This window comes from Sylvia atricapilla, chromosome 1 (assembly GCF_009819655.1).
Source record: "Sylvia atricapilla isolate bSylAtr1 chromosome 1, bSylAtr1.pri, whole genome shotgun sequence".
NCBI lineage: Eukaryota > Metazoa > Chordata > Aves > Passeriformes > Sylviidae > Sylvia > Sylvia atricapilla.
The window spans coordinates 59,903,272-59,920,090 of NC_089140.1; the positions used below are offsets into that span (position 1 = coordinate 59,903,272).

Consider the following 16,819-nt stretch of genomic DNA (forward strand, 5'->3'; position numbering starts at 1 on the left):
CTTTCTTTCAGAGAAAGTTAACTGCTAGACCAGTTGCACTGGATCAGCTGTAATGTAACATGATATATCTGTGTCCTGTAGGATGCAACGTTCCCTGTATTCACATAGGAGGTGTGGTGTCTGCAGGGAAATCCAGCCTTAGGTTGCTTCTGTAATAATCAAGTTGCTTTGGCTCTGCCATGTCCATCCAGGAAACTATAGCAGGAAGGACTTGGTGCAGTGCGCCTTGAGAAGCATTTTGAGCATGCCAAACAACCTTTATAGATCACTTAGAGGAGCTTTGGACCTTTTAAGACTGAATGCTCAGCTGAGGTGAGTTTACATCTGTCAGCATCAAGTCCTCAATTCAAGAATGTGCTGGGCACTTGTGCAGGGAAATGTTTGCGGCAAATACCCTGTGTGAAGCAGGAGGTTCACTGTACTTTCATTGTTGTGGTAATTGATACTGAGCAATGTTTCAGCTTGAAAATGAGATTGTTTTACTTTTTCCTCTGGCTATCGAGTGACTGGATGTGTTGGCCTAAAGGGATCCTTTCAAGTCTTTGGCAAGAGTAGGTGTATTGCAGTTCTGGCATTCTTGCTCACAATCTGGGTAATTTCTTTACAGTCTGCTTGTTAGGCTTTGAAATCATGGCCCCAGTACTGCTTTTGAAATCCCTAACTGCAGACCTGACCTTTATACACAGGCCTCACTTGTGGGGACATCTGTATCAGTGGTACTGTTTAGCCATGACATCAGCTTTTCCTGGGTGTCTTCTACTCATGCACTAGGGTTGAGATGAAGGAATTAGGTGTTTTGATGGAGAAAATGTTCCTCTGGAAGTATTTTTGAAGAGGGTTTTTTTTTAATGTTTTGGGGTCTTGTTTTGTTGGTTGGTTTTGGTTTTTTTTTTTTTAATCCAATGGTAGAGAACCCATTATCAGAGGATGGAGCAGTATAGAGATCAAGGGGAGCAGTTTAGAAGGGTTGGGGAGGGAACATAGCCCATTTCCATCATGAGGAATAATGTAGTAGAGAATTTTGGGGCTTTCTCCATCCTTTCTTGGAAGTCTGACACAACAGTGTAGCTGGGTTGAACACTGGCCTCTGTGCTTCTCTTGTTGATGGACTTGGGCAACAGTCAGAACTGTCTAGGCTGGAAGAAATCAATGGTCAAAAGTTGCAGCCACATAGAATGCTCATAACTTATTACTTCTGATTCTCAAGTGCAATCAACAACAGTCCCTAAGGCTACTAATTCAGCACTGAGGAGTATTTAGCCTGTGTCCAGCTCTGCATTTTTCTGGAGATCTTTGTGTGGCTGCAGGACTCATTGTGATAGTAGAGGCTGTGAAGAGCTAAAAAGGGCTAATACAGGTGTTGTCTGTGTTTTTCCCATACGCACCAGCAAAATGCATTATGAGTGGTATGATTGGCTTTCTTCAGTAACCAAGTTTCAACTCTGTGTTTGGGGGATTTAGGCTGTTTCTTAAAACAAATCTACTTTATCACACACTCCCTCTTCTTGAGAGTGTGTGTGTGTATGTGTATATATATATATTTAAATAACTTGGTCAACAAAAGCAGGGGCAGCTTCTGATATCTTTCAGTTCCTGCTCCAGATGTGTTAACATAATAAAAGCAGTGTTCACTTTAAAGCATTCCTGAAAATAGTTAAGGCCCACTCAGAATAGTAGTTTATTTCTTTCCTTTGAAATCTAAATGTTGGGCTTAATCCATTATGAGCAACCACACAGAATGTTCTAGCAGGAATTTTTCTCTTGAAAACATGCATTTTTAAACAAGAAAATAAGTTGCTTAAATAATTTCAAGCTTGTATGTGCCGTGCTGCCATTGATGCTTCTGCTAAATACTGTCTCCAGTGTGCCTTTATCTATAAGCTTACCTTCTAGGACATGTCAGTGCAGTCAGCAGCATCTATCAGTTTTGTGAAATTAGTGACTTATGTCTTTTGGTTTACTTTATGTTTTAAAGCCTGTGCTGAAACCTAGGATGTTCTTTGAAGGTAATGAATTATCTTTTTTGAAAAACAAACAAACAAACCCCACCAAAAGGAAAAACTGTTTCTCTAGTAAAACAACTCCAGGAATCATAAGCCTGCATTCCTTAATGCTGCAGAATTTCCAGAACTACTTCCCTGCCCACGGATGCACACTGGTGGGCCTAGGTCCTTGGATCTCTGGTAAGTTCATGGGCCATTAGAATGTATGCATGATTTGGCTAATTGTTTCTCACACTAACAAATAAGAAATATTAGACCAATTTCTCATTGTATGAGGCCCTAGCAAGTGTAAATTTGGTTGAATTGGTAAATTCAGTTCTCTAGATGATACTTTGACATCTTTGTTGCTAACAGTATTTTAGCTATGTTTTCAAAAGTGAATATAGTTTAAAATTTTCAGTTGCTCCTGATTCTACTAGTTTGGTTATTTGCAGCTGCTTGAGAAGAGCAGTTATTCCTCTTACCATAAGAGCAGGCTTGCTTTCAATATATGGCACTTGCACAGAAGCTGAAAGCGGTAATTTCTAGCTCTGTGTATTTGTGATATCACGTTCGTGTCACTTGGCCAAGCATGTGTGTGTCAGGAATTTAGGAGAGACTATAGCAAGCCTTATATCTTGATTCAGTATAATTGTTACTTCTAGAACTACTGCTTTCTTACAGAATGTCTGCTCACCCCATGAATGAAAGGGTCAGAAAACTGGCTGTAACAGTGCAAACACAATGGCAGAATTTGGATTCTAGCCCTTTGGTTTGGATTATTATAGGTTCCAAGTAGGTTCTCAGTCCTCACATTTACTTCTGCAGACTGGTTTTCCTTCACATACAAAAAGAGTACTTGGCAGCTGATTTGTAAAACAGGGATGGAGCTATTCCTAAAAGACTCATCTGCACTGAACAGTAGAGACCACCAGATAGAGCTTGTCCTGTGTGGCTCAGAGTCTACTGAAAATAAAGAATAATTCGGTTGACACTTCTAAGATACTGCCTTTTGTTGAAGGCAGACAGTGTGGTGGTACTTGCAGTGCCTCATTGCCTTGAAGTGTAAGCACTGGATTTTCATGTGCATCTTGGTTTTACACGCACAAGCGGTGACTGTCCAGCTATGTAAAAGAACTGCCTTTGTTTGCATTTTAAGGAAGGAGTGTACTTTGGAAGAAACTTCCGCAGCTTTAAACAGGTTCAGTACTTAATTGTAGTATTCAATACAGTACATACACAGCATGAAAATGCCCTGGCTGTGAACAGGGAATTGTCTTGTGGATTTTATTTTCCTAACCAAAATTGTACTGCAGTATGAAACAAAGTTTACCTTGGCAAATCCGTTGAGATCCGCATCCCAATTCTCTGTCCTGTGGTTCAACCTGTCATATTAAGTAGAGAAAACAAAGCAAAATGCAAAATGTCTAGTTACAGATAATTTTTTATTTGCATAGGGGAAAAAGGTTATTCTTGTTTTGTGTGTAAGAATAGATTATCAACTCTGTTCTTTGAGTAAACAGTCTTACTCTCCCTCTGTCAGATGGATCGGATAAAAGTACTGTTCAAGCCTGTTTCATGCGGTCAGCTGTTTGCTTATGTGATGTTATTTTCCTTTCCTTGGTCTCCTGTGGGCAAACAGAAGTGCACACACATGCAAGGAACTTAACAGTGAGAGAGTGCGGGTGTGTGTTCTCTGTGCTGGGGCAAACTTTCCTCAGATAGTCTGATGTTTATGAAATAATTGAGTTCCTAGGCAAATGTTCCATTCCTGCTTTTAACCTCAAGTGAAACTAATTTTGCCCCCCAGTATACTGGTAATGGGCAGTAGTCAGGTGGAGTTTCAGGATGGCAGTAATAAAATTACAGTAAGTGTAGTCTTCTGACATTTAGGTGAGGTTTGAGGGAGGAAAATCTTCCTCCAGAAAATGGGCTAGAGGTGAATTAGTTTCCTAATGTCAGTTATTGCTGATCAGGGATCTCTAACTTGAGTACTAATCCCATACTACTGCAGCAAAGAAAAACCCATTTCATGTACATTTTGTATTCTTAACTCTCCAAGACAATGGAGGAAATATAAAGTTTAGAAAAAAAAATTTAAGAGGGAGGCAACAAAGGCAAATGATTTTTGAACAGGCTATGAATAAGTGCAGATGAGCTGCACATCTGTATTTTGTCTCTGTATGAAAGCACTTTTCCCTGTGGTTGGATGGGTGAGTTATTACAGAATTTATATTAGGAATCTGTTTCTAGGAAATGTTATTTATTGCAAATGCTATTGTATTGTAACTGGAACCATTTCTGAGCTGAAATTACTACATTTATGTAACTATTAATAAAGTTTTGTCTTTCCTTTTAGAAACTTGTCAGGTACTCTTTTAAGCATGGTATTCTGTATCAGATCCAACTGTCAGGTCAGGATAATTGACATATGTTGTCTTCCATAGCTTGTCTGTACTCAAACATAAAAGCAATGCAGTAGCTGATTTAGGCCATGATTCTGTCCTATTGACAGAAGCATCTTTTACTTCCTATTGACAGAAGCATCTTTTACTAGAGAGGTGACATAATTCAGTAGATCAGAGAGCAGGAAAAAATTCATTTACTGCACTTCACAGTAAGTTTTCACGTGGTGCTTGTCCTTACTTGGTTTATTTGGTAGTGTGTAAGTAATCACCAGGTGTCATGCCAAGTGTGGCGGTTTCATCGGTGTTGTGGCTTACCCTATAACAGATTCCATACTTGAGTCAGCTGCTTAGCAGTTATCAGAGATACTCAGGTGTGCAATATAACCCAAAATATGCTGTTAGAGGGGGTAGATTATACTGCTTGTTTTTGAACCGGAAAAGAAAAATCCTTCCACCGTTGTGCATTATGTTTGTGCTGAGTAGTGATAATAAAAGGTGCTATGAGATACAAGTGTCTTTCTATTAGGAAAAAATCGTACACCATGAAAGCAAGTTTTTAAGTCTGTTTGGATACACGGTGCCACACTCTAGGAGGTACCTCAAAACGTTGCCACTGCAAGGGAGTACTGGCAGCTGAATGAGCTGATGAGGTACATGTTTGCTGAAGGATGGAATCTGCCCCTTTGTTATTGCACTGTACATTTTGGTAAGAGCAGTAAGCCTTCCCCCATCCCTGAGAGTAGGTGGTGCAACAGAAGATAATCGGCATGATTTCGAAACAACTTTAGCCAGTTGTGTTAAGCAGCTTTGGCACTCATTGATGAAGTGACTTAACCACCAACTTCTCATGCCTCTCCTTGGAAGCATCTAAGCAGGAAGTTTTGACCTGGAAACACTTTAAACAAGTGCTAAAATGTAACTTAGAGCTTCTGAACACCATACTTAAAACTTTGAGATAGCTAAGTTGTTAATAGCTAATAGAACACCTGAACAGTTTCTTGAGAGCTTGTTACACAGGGAATACAGGCAGTGGAGGCAGTGGAGGCAGTGGGGGTGGGTGGGTGGGTGTGTGTGTGAAACAGCTGGTTAAAGAGTAACTTAAGAAAGTAAAATGGAAATTGGCCATGATTGTGTCAAGTTAGAAGTTAAAAGACAGTTTCTCAGGCTTTGAGACTGTATTAAATAAATAGAAAAAAAAGAGCTCCCAAAACTCTATTTTAAATCTTAATGAATGAAATAAAGAATTATGCAAGTAATCACATTACAAAAGCGGAGAAGACGCTGGTCTATTTTGTGTAAAAATGTTTGATTCAGTATAAAAGACTGGCATACAAAATAACTGATGCCATATTACTATGCCCAAGTAGTCTCATCTATTTGATTTAGATACAGTCAAGGGACTGTAATTGAGGGTACCAAAATCTTACACTGTATGAACATGTGGATACAAAGAAGTGATGTCTTTTCCAGTGATAAAGCTGTCAGAACAAAATCTGGGCAAATCTGAGAGACTGAACTTAATGTGGCTGCTGTGAATTTGTCAATCAGCATTGAAAAGGGTAATAAACCACAAAATCTGGTTCTTTCACAGAAGTTATTTATTAACTGAAAACTTTTTAATCACAGTTTTAACATCCAGAAATTGCTAAACTATCACAAGTGCAATCAACACAACTGAGGTGTGAGAATTCAAGTAAGTCTCTTGTTGAAGGATACCAGCTTTTGCTATGAAGACAACTTTGATTATTCTGTGCTTAACTGATGTAGACTTTACTGACATGAAGATATTATGCTGGAATCCAACCACAATCCAAGCTACGCAAAGGTATTTTTTAAGTTTCTTACAAACATTAATTATTGTTTGTGCTTGTTATCAGGCATTGTAAAAGGTATTATTTGCTAAAAAAAGTAAACACTCATTAGAAGTGCTACTATCAGAAAAGACATTAAGATTTTAAATGTACCAATGCATCAGATCAGTGACTTTGCAGTGAAGAGAGCAAGGGTTAAATAATTTCTCCTCCAACTGCACTCTCCCAAGAACACTCACATTAAATACTACACTGTCAAACAGCCATTAATAAGATGATTTTAATTTTGACCTTATACTGAGGTTCATAGGCAGACATAATTGAATTTCAGTGGCAGATACTCTACCTGTGTATAATACCCGTAACTATGCCTGCATCATTGTGTTGTGGAAGCTGGGAACCAAGGCATGACCTTCCTTTACCTAGTTGTTTTTTCCAATTAATACTAAACACATTGGTAGCCAAGGCTGGCAAACAACTTTCTCCCACAACACTGTATTCCCCAAATTCAGGCAGCCTGTGTGCTCAATGTGTAATCTTAGAAGAAGTTTCTTGCAACTAGTGTAGAAAGAGGCCATCCTTTTTGTGTTCTTGACAAAAAGCACAAATAACAGTACTAAGCCCTCACTACCACAAATAGGCGGGTTTGGTGCATTGGGAATTAATGGAAGGGCAGTAAATTCCTTTAACTGCCCTTTGGTTGGCATGATGCACACAGTACTGACAGGTAATGTGCTCCAGACCCACCTGGTCTCAACTGCTACACAAATACAACCATAAAAAAATTGAAAAATAAGGAGCAGCAGTCAACGCTACTTTATGTGCGCTTTAGAGAAAAGGCTGTGAAACTCGGTTCCAGCTTATTTTTCCTCCTCAAGTCTTGTGTTACCTGGTACCTCTTTGCCTGATGTGATAAAATATTTTAAAATATTTCATTTCACAGGATACATTCATTACTTTATAGGAAGAAGGGCTCCATTGCCTTCCTTTATTTATTTTTAATAATAAACACAAGAAACTAAATTCATTCCACTTAACTTCTGCTGAGCTGATTTATTCACCAAATTAACCCTGCACCTTTTTCAAAGTGCTTTGTTTGACTGCCATTAAAATAATGTTTAAACAACATTGTTTATTTCATACTAAGGAAGCCTTACATCATCTTTCGAAGATGACAGAATAGTGAGGTGATATATGAAAGCCTCACCTCTAACCACCACTATTTAAATCTTTATTAGATCACAAATGAGCCATGTTCAAAGTTTTTTAAACCTTCCTCCCTAATGGACCTTCACCTGTGTAATCAAAAATCCAATTCAAGACACAAAGCCCACAGGGATGGATACCTACACCTATTCTTTGAAGGGGGTGAATTATGTTCCTTTAGACACTGAGCAATATTTACATCAGGGACTGTACTTCTACCCAAGGAGAGTCATGGTCTTTTTGTGGAAGGGAGGGAGTTTATCTGTATCATCATGTCACCACTTGTGCTTTATTCACAGTTAATTCTGCAGGTTGTTCCTGTGAGTATCTTATCTTCCTCCTGCTTCTCATGAAGACAGGAATTCTTTTTCCTGGACTGTCCTGTTCCCAGGACTACTGGGGCTAAGAGGCAACAAGGGTTACATTTCATCCTGGACATGCAAGCTGTTAGGCACAAAATACACCTCTTTGCTCAAAAACCTTCAGCTTCAGGTTTTTGAGCAGCCTTGCAGTGAGCATTAACAGTGCTGAAAAAGCTGTTTGTTAGCCTATGTGGATGCCTAGATAGAGCTCAAAACAATTCCTCACCTTTTATAAGCAGCAGATTTTCCCACAATTAAAAAAAAAAACCCAAACCCACAAACAAAAAACCTCCAAACCTCCTCCACACACTTGCTTCTAAAGAAGGACACGTAACCACACTAGAAAGTTTGAGTATTTACACAAAATTCTGATGGGAGACTGCCATCCCAAAGCCTCCCTTATCCACAGTGAAATACTAAAGGTAGTAAAAAATGGTGGTCTAGTTTCCCTTACAATAGGTTACAATCTGTTTTCATTATGCACAAGTCTCAAAGTTCTCCCAGTTACACAGGTATAATCCAAAACCAAAAAATATACATCCCTACTCATTACTAAAAATAATGGACATTGTGATCACATTGCTGAAAAACTGGATGTATAAACAAAGACGATGTAAAAACATTTGGCAGCACAGAATACCATAGCTATCTCTATACACACGGAGGACAGGGTTGATTAGTTCTAAAGAAGGTAGAAGTTGCAGTCATACATATTTCTGGCTCAAGAAGCTTATTAAAACAACAGCACTCTTTCCCAGGTTGTGGGGATTGTACTATTTGAAGCCTTCTATAACCCCCCAAGGCAGACATACTTTATTTCCAAGTATTCATCGATGCCATATTTTGAACCTTCTCGCCCTAAGCCAGACTCCTTTACCCCACCAAAAGGACACTCCACTGATGAGATTATGCCTTCATTAACACCAACCATTCCAACTTCCAGCTGTTCTGCAACTCTCCAGATCTGTGCTGGATCTTGGGAGTAGAAATAGCCTGTTGTGCAGACACAAAGATGTAAGAGTGAAAATCAGTAACAGCAATTGCAGAAGACTGAAAAAGAGACTTAATGACATTCCAAATCATCAACCCGTAACACTACAGCTCACAAAACCACAGAAATACACTTATCTGACAGAGAAGCATACCTGCTAAACCCACATTAGCTGCATTTGCTATAGCAACAGCTTCTGCTTCAGTCTCAAATCTGTCAATAGAAAGAAAAAATAAAAATGAGGCCCGCTGTTCACCTGCTGTCTTGTGGACTTACTGGCAAGAAGCTGTCTTAATGGGGATTAAAATGTCAATTTATTTTTCCCAAAAATGTACATTAAAAAGCTAATTTAACTTTCATTTTGAAATACTTAAGTGTCTACCTCTTCTCTTAATTTAAACTGCAGTTAAGTAGTCAAGATTACCTTTATCCTCCCTAGACAGCTGGATAGTACAGAGACATTTACTTCACATGGGTAAGCCTACCTATTTCCTGAACTGCATAGCACTCTCCACTCACAGATAACTAACTGTATGTTCTTCAGTCACATCCAATTGCTCTGCACAAAAGCAGGGAAGGCTTAAAGGAGAACAGACAGCTCCAACTCATTCTCTGTCAGAAAAGCTTAGGACTAGCAAATCATGACAAACTCAAAAGTCCTGTCTCCTATTTCATAACACAGATCACAAAGCTGATAAAGGTTTTGCTGCTACCTAGCCTTGCTTAACCATTGAGATACTTTAATTTTCGAAAAGTTGCAGAGATGCTAAAATCAGGTCAAGAAAAAGAAACAAACGAGCTATATATCCAAAGTATGTTTCCACATGTGTACCCCATTTTTGTTTTACAAGACTTGTGTCATCACACAAAAATATTTTTTTGTCTTTCAAATCTTGTTTATTCAATATAATCTTTCATTGTTTTTTAATTGTTACTTTCAATCCGTATAATTAAAAATCTTACCTGATAACTGGGGCTAAAGGGCCAAATGTCTCCTCTTGGGTGCAAAGCATTTTTGTTGTAACATTACTAAGTAATGTTGGCTCAAAGAAATTCTTCCCCAAGCTGTGTCGCTTCCCTCCAGTCACAACGGATGCTCCTTGAGAAACTGCATCCTTAATGTGTTTCTCCACCTGAGGTATGCATAACAAAAATCTTAAAGTCAGCATTTAAGAATGAGCAGTATCACAATGAAGAAATAATACTCTCCCAATATTTAAGAAAAAAATTTGAAGAGAGGTTTACACTTTGCAGAGCATCATTTGCAATATTATCTAATTTCTTTTTGATTCTTGTTTCTCTCAGTCTGACATAATTTCAGAGGGATAAATTATGAATGTGGTCCCTAGCCCACTTTTCTGTAGAAATTAAAAGCCTACACCTAATGTGAGAAAAAGTCTTTGCAGGACTAAAATCTGGATCTTGTATCAGTGATCAAGCATTACAGAAATGGAAGCATATGACTGCCATGGAAAGAGAAACAACTCTCAAGATGGAACTGCCAAGATATTTTTCTAAATCTGTGATTCTACCTACCCCCTATATTTACAGTTGATCTAAAGACAACAAAGTAATAAGAAAACTCAAGTAGAAATCCCCACCTAGGACATACTGTCCTTTGATATTACAGAAAATGACTATATACAGTGTTTGATTATTTGTATATATTGTACCTGATACACATACTACACTGTCGTGATGCAAGAAGGGAAGGCATGAACGAAAGAAATTCAAAGACCGTATCCTCTGTCTCCCAAATAACTGAGTATTTTCCCATTCTTTTATAAAGAGAATCTGGCAGCATTCATGTATAATGGATTCAAACCAAGCCTGCATACAACTGAGCTGTAATATCTTGACTTGATAATCTTTAACCTTAGGAAGTGTGAAATAGTATACAACTTGTAACTTATTAGGATTTTTAAAAAGAGAAATATTCCTAGAGTTGCAGGTCACCCAAAACAGAAGACTCAAACCATGCACATGAAGTTTCAGGTGATTACAACATCCAGAGTTCTGGTATTTTTAACTCAGATAAATTATTCTGCCTAGCTTTTGCCAAAAAGAAACAGTGTTCCTCAAAAGAAATTGTCAATCACAGTGCTTCAGAACTGCAGGATCACTGTACAGCTCTCACAGTGTATCCAGTTTCAGTGAACAGACTTGAGAAGAGCTAGGAAGTAATCAGGAGGAATCAGTTTCTCCTAAAGGAGGCCTCTCTTTCTCTTAATGGAAACAGCAGGATGATATATGAACTGTCCACATCTGCTTGTCTATATGGACATGGACTTGGGGGACAGAACACACTTGCAGCCACACTGCAAATATGTTCTAATAAAACAAGGGGAAAAATGTGAAACATAAATGTAAAGTTACTTTAAGGATCATAAAAAGAAAATTAGGATGTTAAAAATGAACTAATTTGCTTATACCTTCTCCACTGCTTTTTCATTTATTAGTGGTCCTTGAGTAGTTTTTGCATCAAATCCATTTCCAACATGTAGTTCTTTCTCTATAGCTTTAGCAAACTTTTCCACAAATTCATCATGAATTCCCTTTTGCACCAGGAAACGGTTTGTGCAAACACAAGTCTGAAAACAAACAAGATTAAGACAAACCCCCATTAGTTTATATTGCATTTAATCCATCCAATAATTCATTCTGGCCTTCATGCCACAGAATTAGATTACTACAGTGATGTCCCCTGCCTATCCTCCCTCATCCTAAGCTGTTACCTAGCTATGCCATTTCTTTCATCACCCATTTCACTTTAGAATTACAACTTCAACTAGCTGTCAGTGGGTGTGTGAAATATACCATGCTACTAAGTTGCTTACTTAGCACTGGGGAATTTTTTTGGGAGTTTTATGGAGTCAGATACATGGATCGACCAACGTCCAGAAGCTGCACAAAATACCTTCTAATTAGACTGCAGAATGCTGGACTGAGCAGCAAAACCTCAAATCATACTTGGTGATCTGGGGTCTTTTATCTAACTCCTTTATTATCTGAGTTTGAGTTTGCTTTCTTCCTGAAAGTTGTTTCTAAGTGCTTTCAATGGTCTATTTATTTGTGCTACCCCTTTGCTCTGACTGCATTCTATTTTGATTGCTACAGTATGTGAAAATTAACACCTACTTATTTTTCTCTACAGCAGCAGAGGTGCCTTTTATGATAGATCTTATCCAGTCTGGGTCTGATCCCTTAGCTGTCCTTGTCCACTTTTGTTTCCTTCCTTTCTTTCTTCCCTAGATTAGTCATGTCTTCTTATGTTACTCAAGCAAAGTTTTCCCTATCAAATGACCTCCCAGAGCCACTGAAAATTTGGTGCTTCTTAAAAGCTGAAGTTCATCACCTTCATGTTCACATGTACTTGTAAGGCTAGAACAGTCTCCACACAGCCCTTCTCAGCTGACTGTTCTGGAAAATGATGTCTTTAAAATATTTTCTACTCTAAATAAAATACATCTGAAGCAAAACACTCCTGAATATTATCTACCAATTTTTTAAACCTACTCATTGTAGAAAAAACTATCTGTGAGTGTCTTAACAGACTGAAGTAAGATGGTGTCATTCACAGCTCTAGTTCTCCAGTGCATTTAATGTTAACAAAACATATGAAAAAATGCCTTATCACTTCTCAAGCTCTTGCAAGGGGTCCTAGAGGACATCATCTACTCTAATAGTGATGCTACTGACTGCCATGTATGTTATGAAAATACATGGGATTTCAGTGTTGGTATTTAGACTTGCTGGTAACTGGCTTTAGTGTCCAGAGCCATGTATGAGTGCAGCACCTTTCTCTTCACAATGAAGGGTTCTATGCTCTCCTGTTACATAAAATAGCTTATTTACAGCTTAAACTTTATGTAGAGCTCTTCATTGTCTACAAACGTGGACAAAAATTCTCACCTGTCCTGAGTTTCTATACTTGGAAGCGAGGGCTCCTGCCACAGCCCGGTCCACATCAGCACTGTCAAACACAATAAAAGGAGCGTGTCCCCCAAGCTCCATGGAAACTCTCTTCACAGTGCCAGCTGCGTGTTTCAGCAAGATCTGCGGGCAACAGAAGAGACACACACCCCCTGTACCTCTAACAGACGTGAACAGTGGAATCATGGATGCAAGGCAGTGAAAAATTAATTCTGGCAAGGAAATAATCTGCATCTTCTCTACAATGCTACGCCATCTTCTATGACAAAAAGAAATTTCATCCATTAAAATCCTTAAAGATGAAATTCTGGCCAAGGACTAATGCAGAGGAAGATTCTGATCAACTTCAAGTCAGGTCATGCTTTTTGACACAAATACTGTCAACCTTTTTTGCTTGTTTGTTTGTTCTATTCTTTTTTGATAATAGAATCTTGACTACCCTTACAAAAGTTTTCCAAGATCTGACAGAATTTGGTATCATGATTTGCCTTGATACCAGACATTTTCTTCATTCTGCATACAGCTATCCAAGAGAACTCTGTCATTTTGTCATACTGTCATATTGTGCAGCTTTAGTGATTCACTTAGAGATGGTGACAAGACTGCTTATTGACTAAGGTCAATAGCAGAGATTCCAGGCCCTCACTCCTCTAATACTTTCTCTCAACTGCTGAAGCCATTCTTGAACGGCACCTTTGAAACTCAGTTTCAGTGTTCTTATTAGTATGTTGTCACCTTACGATATAAACCAAGAATACCTTGTACAGAACTGTTCACATTACAGTTTAATAACAAGCAGTTATCAAGAATTGCAGACAGGCATCCTTCTGTGAAGTACTGCTGCTAAAACATATAAGCAGTATCTCAAGAGGTACACAATTATTTGGACAATCTGTGTACAGTACCCAGAAAAGAAGGCTCTGTAAAAAGGCACACACTTTCCCCCTACCTTTCTAGTATAACCACAGTAATAATCTTCAAGGGTATTCTGTCCATGTATGTACCTTTCCTGTTGCTGTAGAGCCAGTAAAAGATATTTTAGATACCAATGGATCAGTGCATAGAACTTCCCCTACAGCTGCTGTCTGTTGTCTGGAACAAGGGACAACATTATACACTCCTGCTGGGATTCCAGCCTGGTTTGCAAGCTGCAACAAAAGAAAAACAGAAACTACGTTATTAGTGCATTTTGTAAGAGGAATAGTTACTTAATGATTGTTCATGGTTTTGAAGAAAACAGTCTGTAAGTCAATAGAAGCCAAAAGGGGCCAGCACAACCAGGAACAGGTGCCACAGGTACTTGAGAGAGACTCTTTGCTCTGGTTAAGGCTGTCTGTGTGTTTAAAAGAACCAAATTAAAGATTTAAGGATATTTTAAGTATCAAAATGGCCCAATCCGTTTTGAGGCTCTAGACCACATTAGATACAATTTGCAAAGATTCTCACTAAACTAAAACACCTGCAACAAGTCAGTTTGTCCTTTCTTCACATATGAAGCTGGCCAGAGCTACCTTCCAAGCCCATGTGACCCCCAGTATCAGTAGTCCATTGCTGAGGTAAAGCTTAGCACTGAAAGCTCACCTCCCCAAGAGCTAAGGCTGATAAAGGTGTGTCCTCTGCGGGTTTCACCACCACTGTACAGCCAGCTGCCAGAGCTGCACCAACCTTCCTGGTGATCATAGCACTGGGAAAATTCCACTAGGAAAAGAGAAAATAGTACAATCAAAGCTGGGAAAATTTAGCCTCCTGTTTCTGCAGACATACGTGACATTTTGAACTGGGGGCTGAAAACCTCGATGTGACTCAGAAGAGTTCAGCTATGCTTACTGGGGTTATAATGGCTGCCACTCCTACTGGCTGCTTCAGCACCAGGACTCTTCTGTCTTTTGCAGATGCTGGAATAACATCACCATAAATCCGTCGAGCCTCCTCCGCAAACCACTCCAGAAACGAGGCTGAATACACGATTTCACCCTGTGCTTCTTTCAGAGGCTTCCCCTTTGATTGAATCAGATTGAAGATACATTGTAAGCAGCAAACGGAAGTAATATAAACAAATTCAAGTAATTTTGGAATTTCTCTTCTTTTCTGAGTACTTTATGATCCTTTCTCTCTGTCATACACTGCGATCTCCAACAATGATTATATGATTGCAGCAGAAATAGTTGTGTGGCTTCAATATACCATGATTGTATAGTCAATAATTTGTATTCTGTGCCTGGATTCATATCTGCCCAGGACAAGGAAGAAAAATAGCAAATATAGTATGCATTTATTTACAAACTCAGAGTTAGCTGCTATTATCACTCTGAAGAAAGACGCAAATCATGGCAAAACAGTTACAAGTTTATGCCATGGTCATTTGTTTCAGGAGTATGGCTTTGGACTATCCCCAGGTCTGATCCCGTGGACTGAATGACCATTAGCACTGTGACACCACACTACAAAGGAGCTGCTGAAGTATCTTCAAGGTTTTGTTCAAAAGGGTACCAGCTTGTGAGCTCCCAGACTATTCAGTGATACAGATTGTGTGAATCCAACTTGAAGACTTGCATGATTTTTCCCAGTCACAAACATTTCTGCTATGAGGACCATGGTTTAGGTGCATGTATGCTTTTGCATGCTATGAAGCCCAACGTGGGTCTGGTTTCCTCTGATTAGGTACTACCGTCATTAAACCAATGCACTCTATGTACGTCCGGAGAAGGAATGTTTGGAACGTCACCCACTGACCTAAGAGAGCAATGTGAGTGCACAATACGCCCGAAGTTATCAAAAAGGACACTCTGGCTAAGTGGTGAGCGCACAGGGAGAGGCTTGACGCCTGTCAGTTTTACTTGGGTCACTGCTCGCCCGGCCTGTGTTGGGTTTCCCAGAGCGAGTGCCCGCGCCCACCCCCGCCGCCCCACTCACGTTCTCGGCTGTGATGATCCGCGCCAGCTCCTCCTTGTTCTCCATCATCAGCTCGTACCATCTGCGGAGGCGCGCGCTCCTCTCCTGGCAGGAGGGAGAGACAAGGCTGCCGGGGCCGCCGCACGCAGGGTCGGGGAAGCGAGGCCCCGGGCCCCCCGACCGGACCGGACCGCCCCGGGCCCCGCGGCCGCCACCTCCCGCGGCCGCTCACCTTGGCGGGGACGCGGCCCCAGGCGGCGCCGGCTTCGTGCGCGGCCCGCACAGCCGCCCGCGCCTCGGCCGCCCCGCAGTCGGACACCCGGCCCAGCTCCTCGCCGCTGGCCGGGTCCTGCACGGGGAAAGCGGCGGCCGTCTCCACCCATCGGCCGCCCACCAGGCCGGCCCGGCGCACCAGGGCGGCCGACAGGGCCTGGCTGGCGGCCCTCGCCCGCCCCGGGGCGAGCGGAGCGGGCCGCAGCAGGAGGCGGCGGCGGGCGGCGGCGGCGCCCCGCGGCAGGAGGGTGGCCATGGCCGCGCTTCGGCGTCGGGGCCCGGCACAGCCCCGCACGGCCCGCCCGCACCGCCCCGGAGGAGGAGCAGCCGGGGGGCCGGGCCACAAGCGGCGCCTCGCCGGGGCACGGCGGGGGGGGCAGCCGGCCAGGGACACCGGGGTGCCCGGGCAGGGGTGGGAGCGGACCCGGGGAGCCCCGGGGTGGGTGGGCCGGGACGGGAGGAGGGTTCAGCTTCCCGGAGCCTCGTTTCCTGCGCCGCATCGAGACCCCAGCTTCACAGGCTTAGAGTCACAGAATACCCTGTGTTGGAAGGAACCCGCCGGGATCATCCAAGTCCAGCTCCTAGCCCGCGCAGCACCCGACAAGTGTCACACCGTGTGTCTGAGGGCGTTGTCCAAATGCTTCTTGAACTCTGTCAGGCTTGGTGGTCTGACCGCTTCCTTGGGGAGCCTGTTCCCACCCACCCAGCGGTGCGCAGCCACCCTCTGCGTGACAACCTTTCGCTAATACCCAACCCAAACCGCTCCTGCCGCGGCCTCATGCCATTCCTTCGGGTTCTGTCACTGATCACCACAGAGCAGATCAGTATCTGCCCCTCCTCGTCCCTTCGTGAGGAAGTTGCGGACTGTGATGGGGTCTCACGGCTCTCAGTCTCCTCTCCCCCAGGCTAACTTGAGCTTTACTGCAGGAGCGCTGGCCCGCGGGAGCCCGGGGGCCGCAGG

General features: G+C 41.6%; 1 protein-coding gene across 1 annotated transcript; it reads right to left on the bottom strand.

Annotated features, from left to right (window-relative positions):
* Positions 1 to 5,970: 5,970 nt before the first annotated feature.
* ALDH5A1 (aldehyde dehydrogenase 5 family member A1) lies at positions 5,971 to 16,144 on the bottom strand. The gene is made up of 10 exons (XM_066323794.1): positions 15,818 to 16,144; positions 15,607 to 15,690; positions 14,521 to 14,691; positions 14,275 to 14,391; positions 13,698 to 13,841; positions 12,673 to 12,816; positions 11,193 to 11,351; positions 9,724 to 9,893; positions 8,915 to 8,973; positions 5,971 to 8,762 (listed from the first exon to the last, which is right to left on the bottom strand). Exons 1-10 carry the CDS (start codon positions 16,112 to 16,114, stop codon positions 8,557 to 8,559), a joined length of 1,551 nt encoding a protein of 516 aa, XP_066179891.1. The 5' UTR covers positions 16,115 to 16,144; the 3' UTR covers positions 5,971 to 8,556.
* Positions 16,145 to 16,819: the final 675 nt, after the last annotated feature.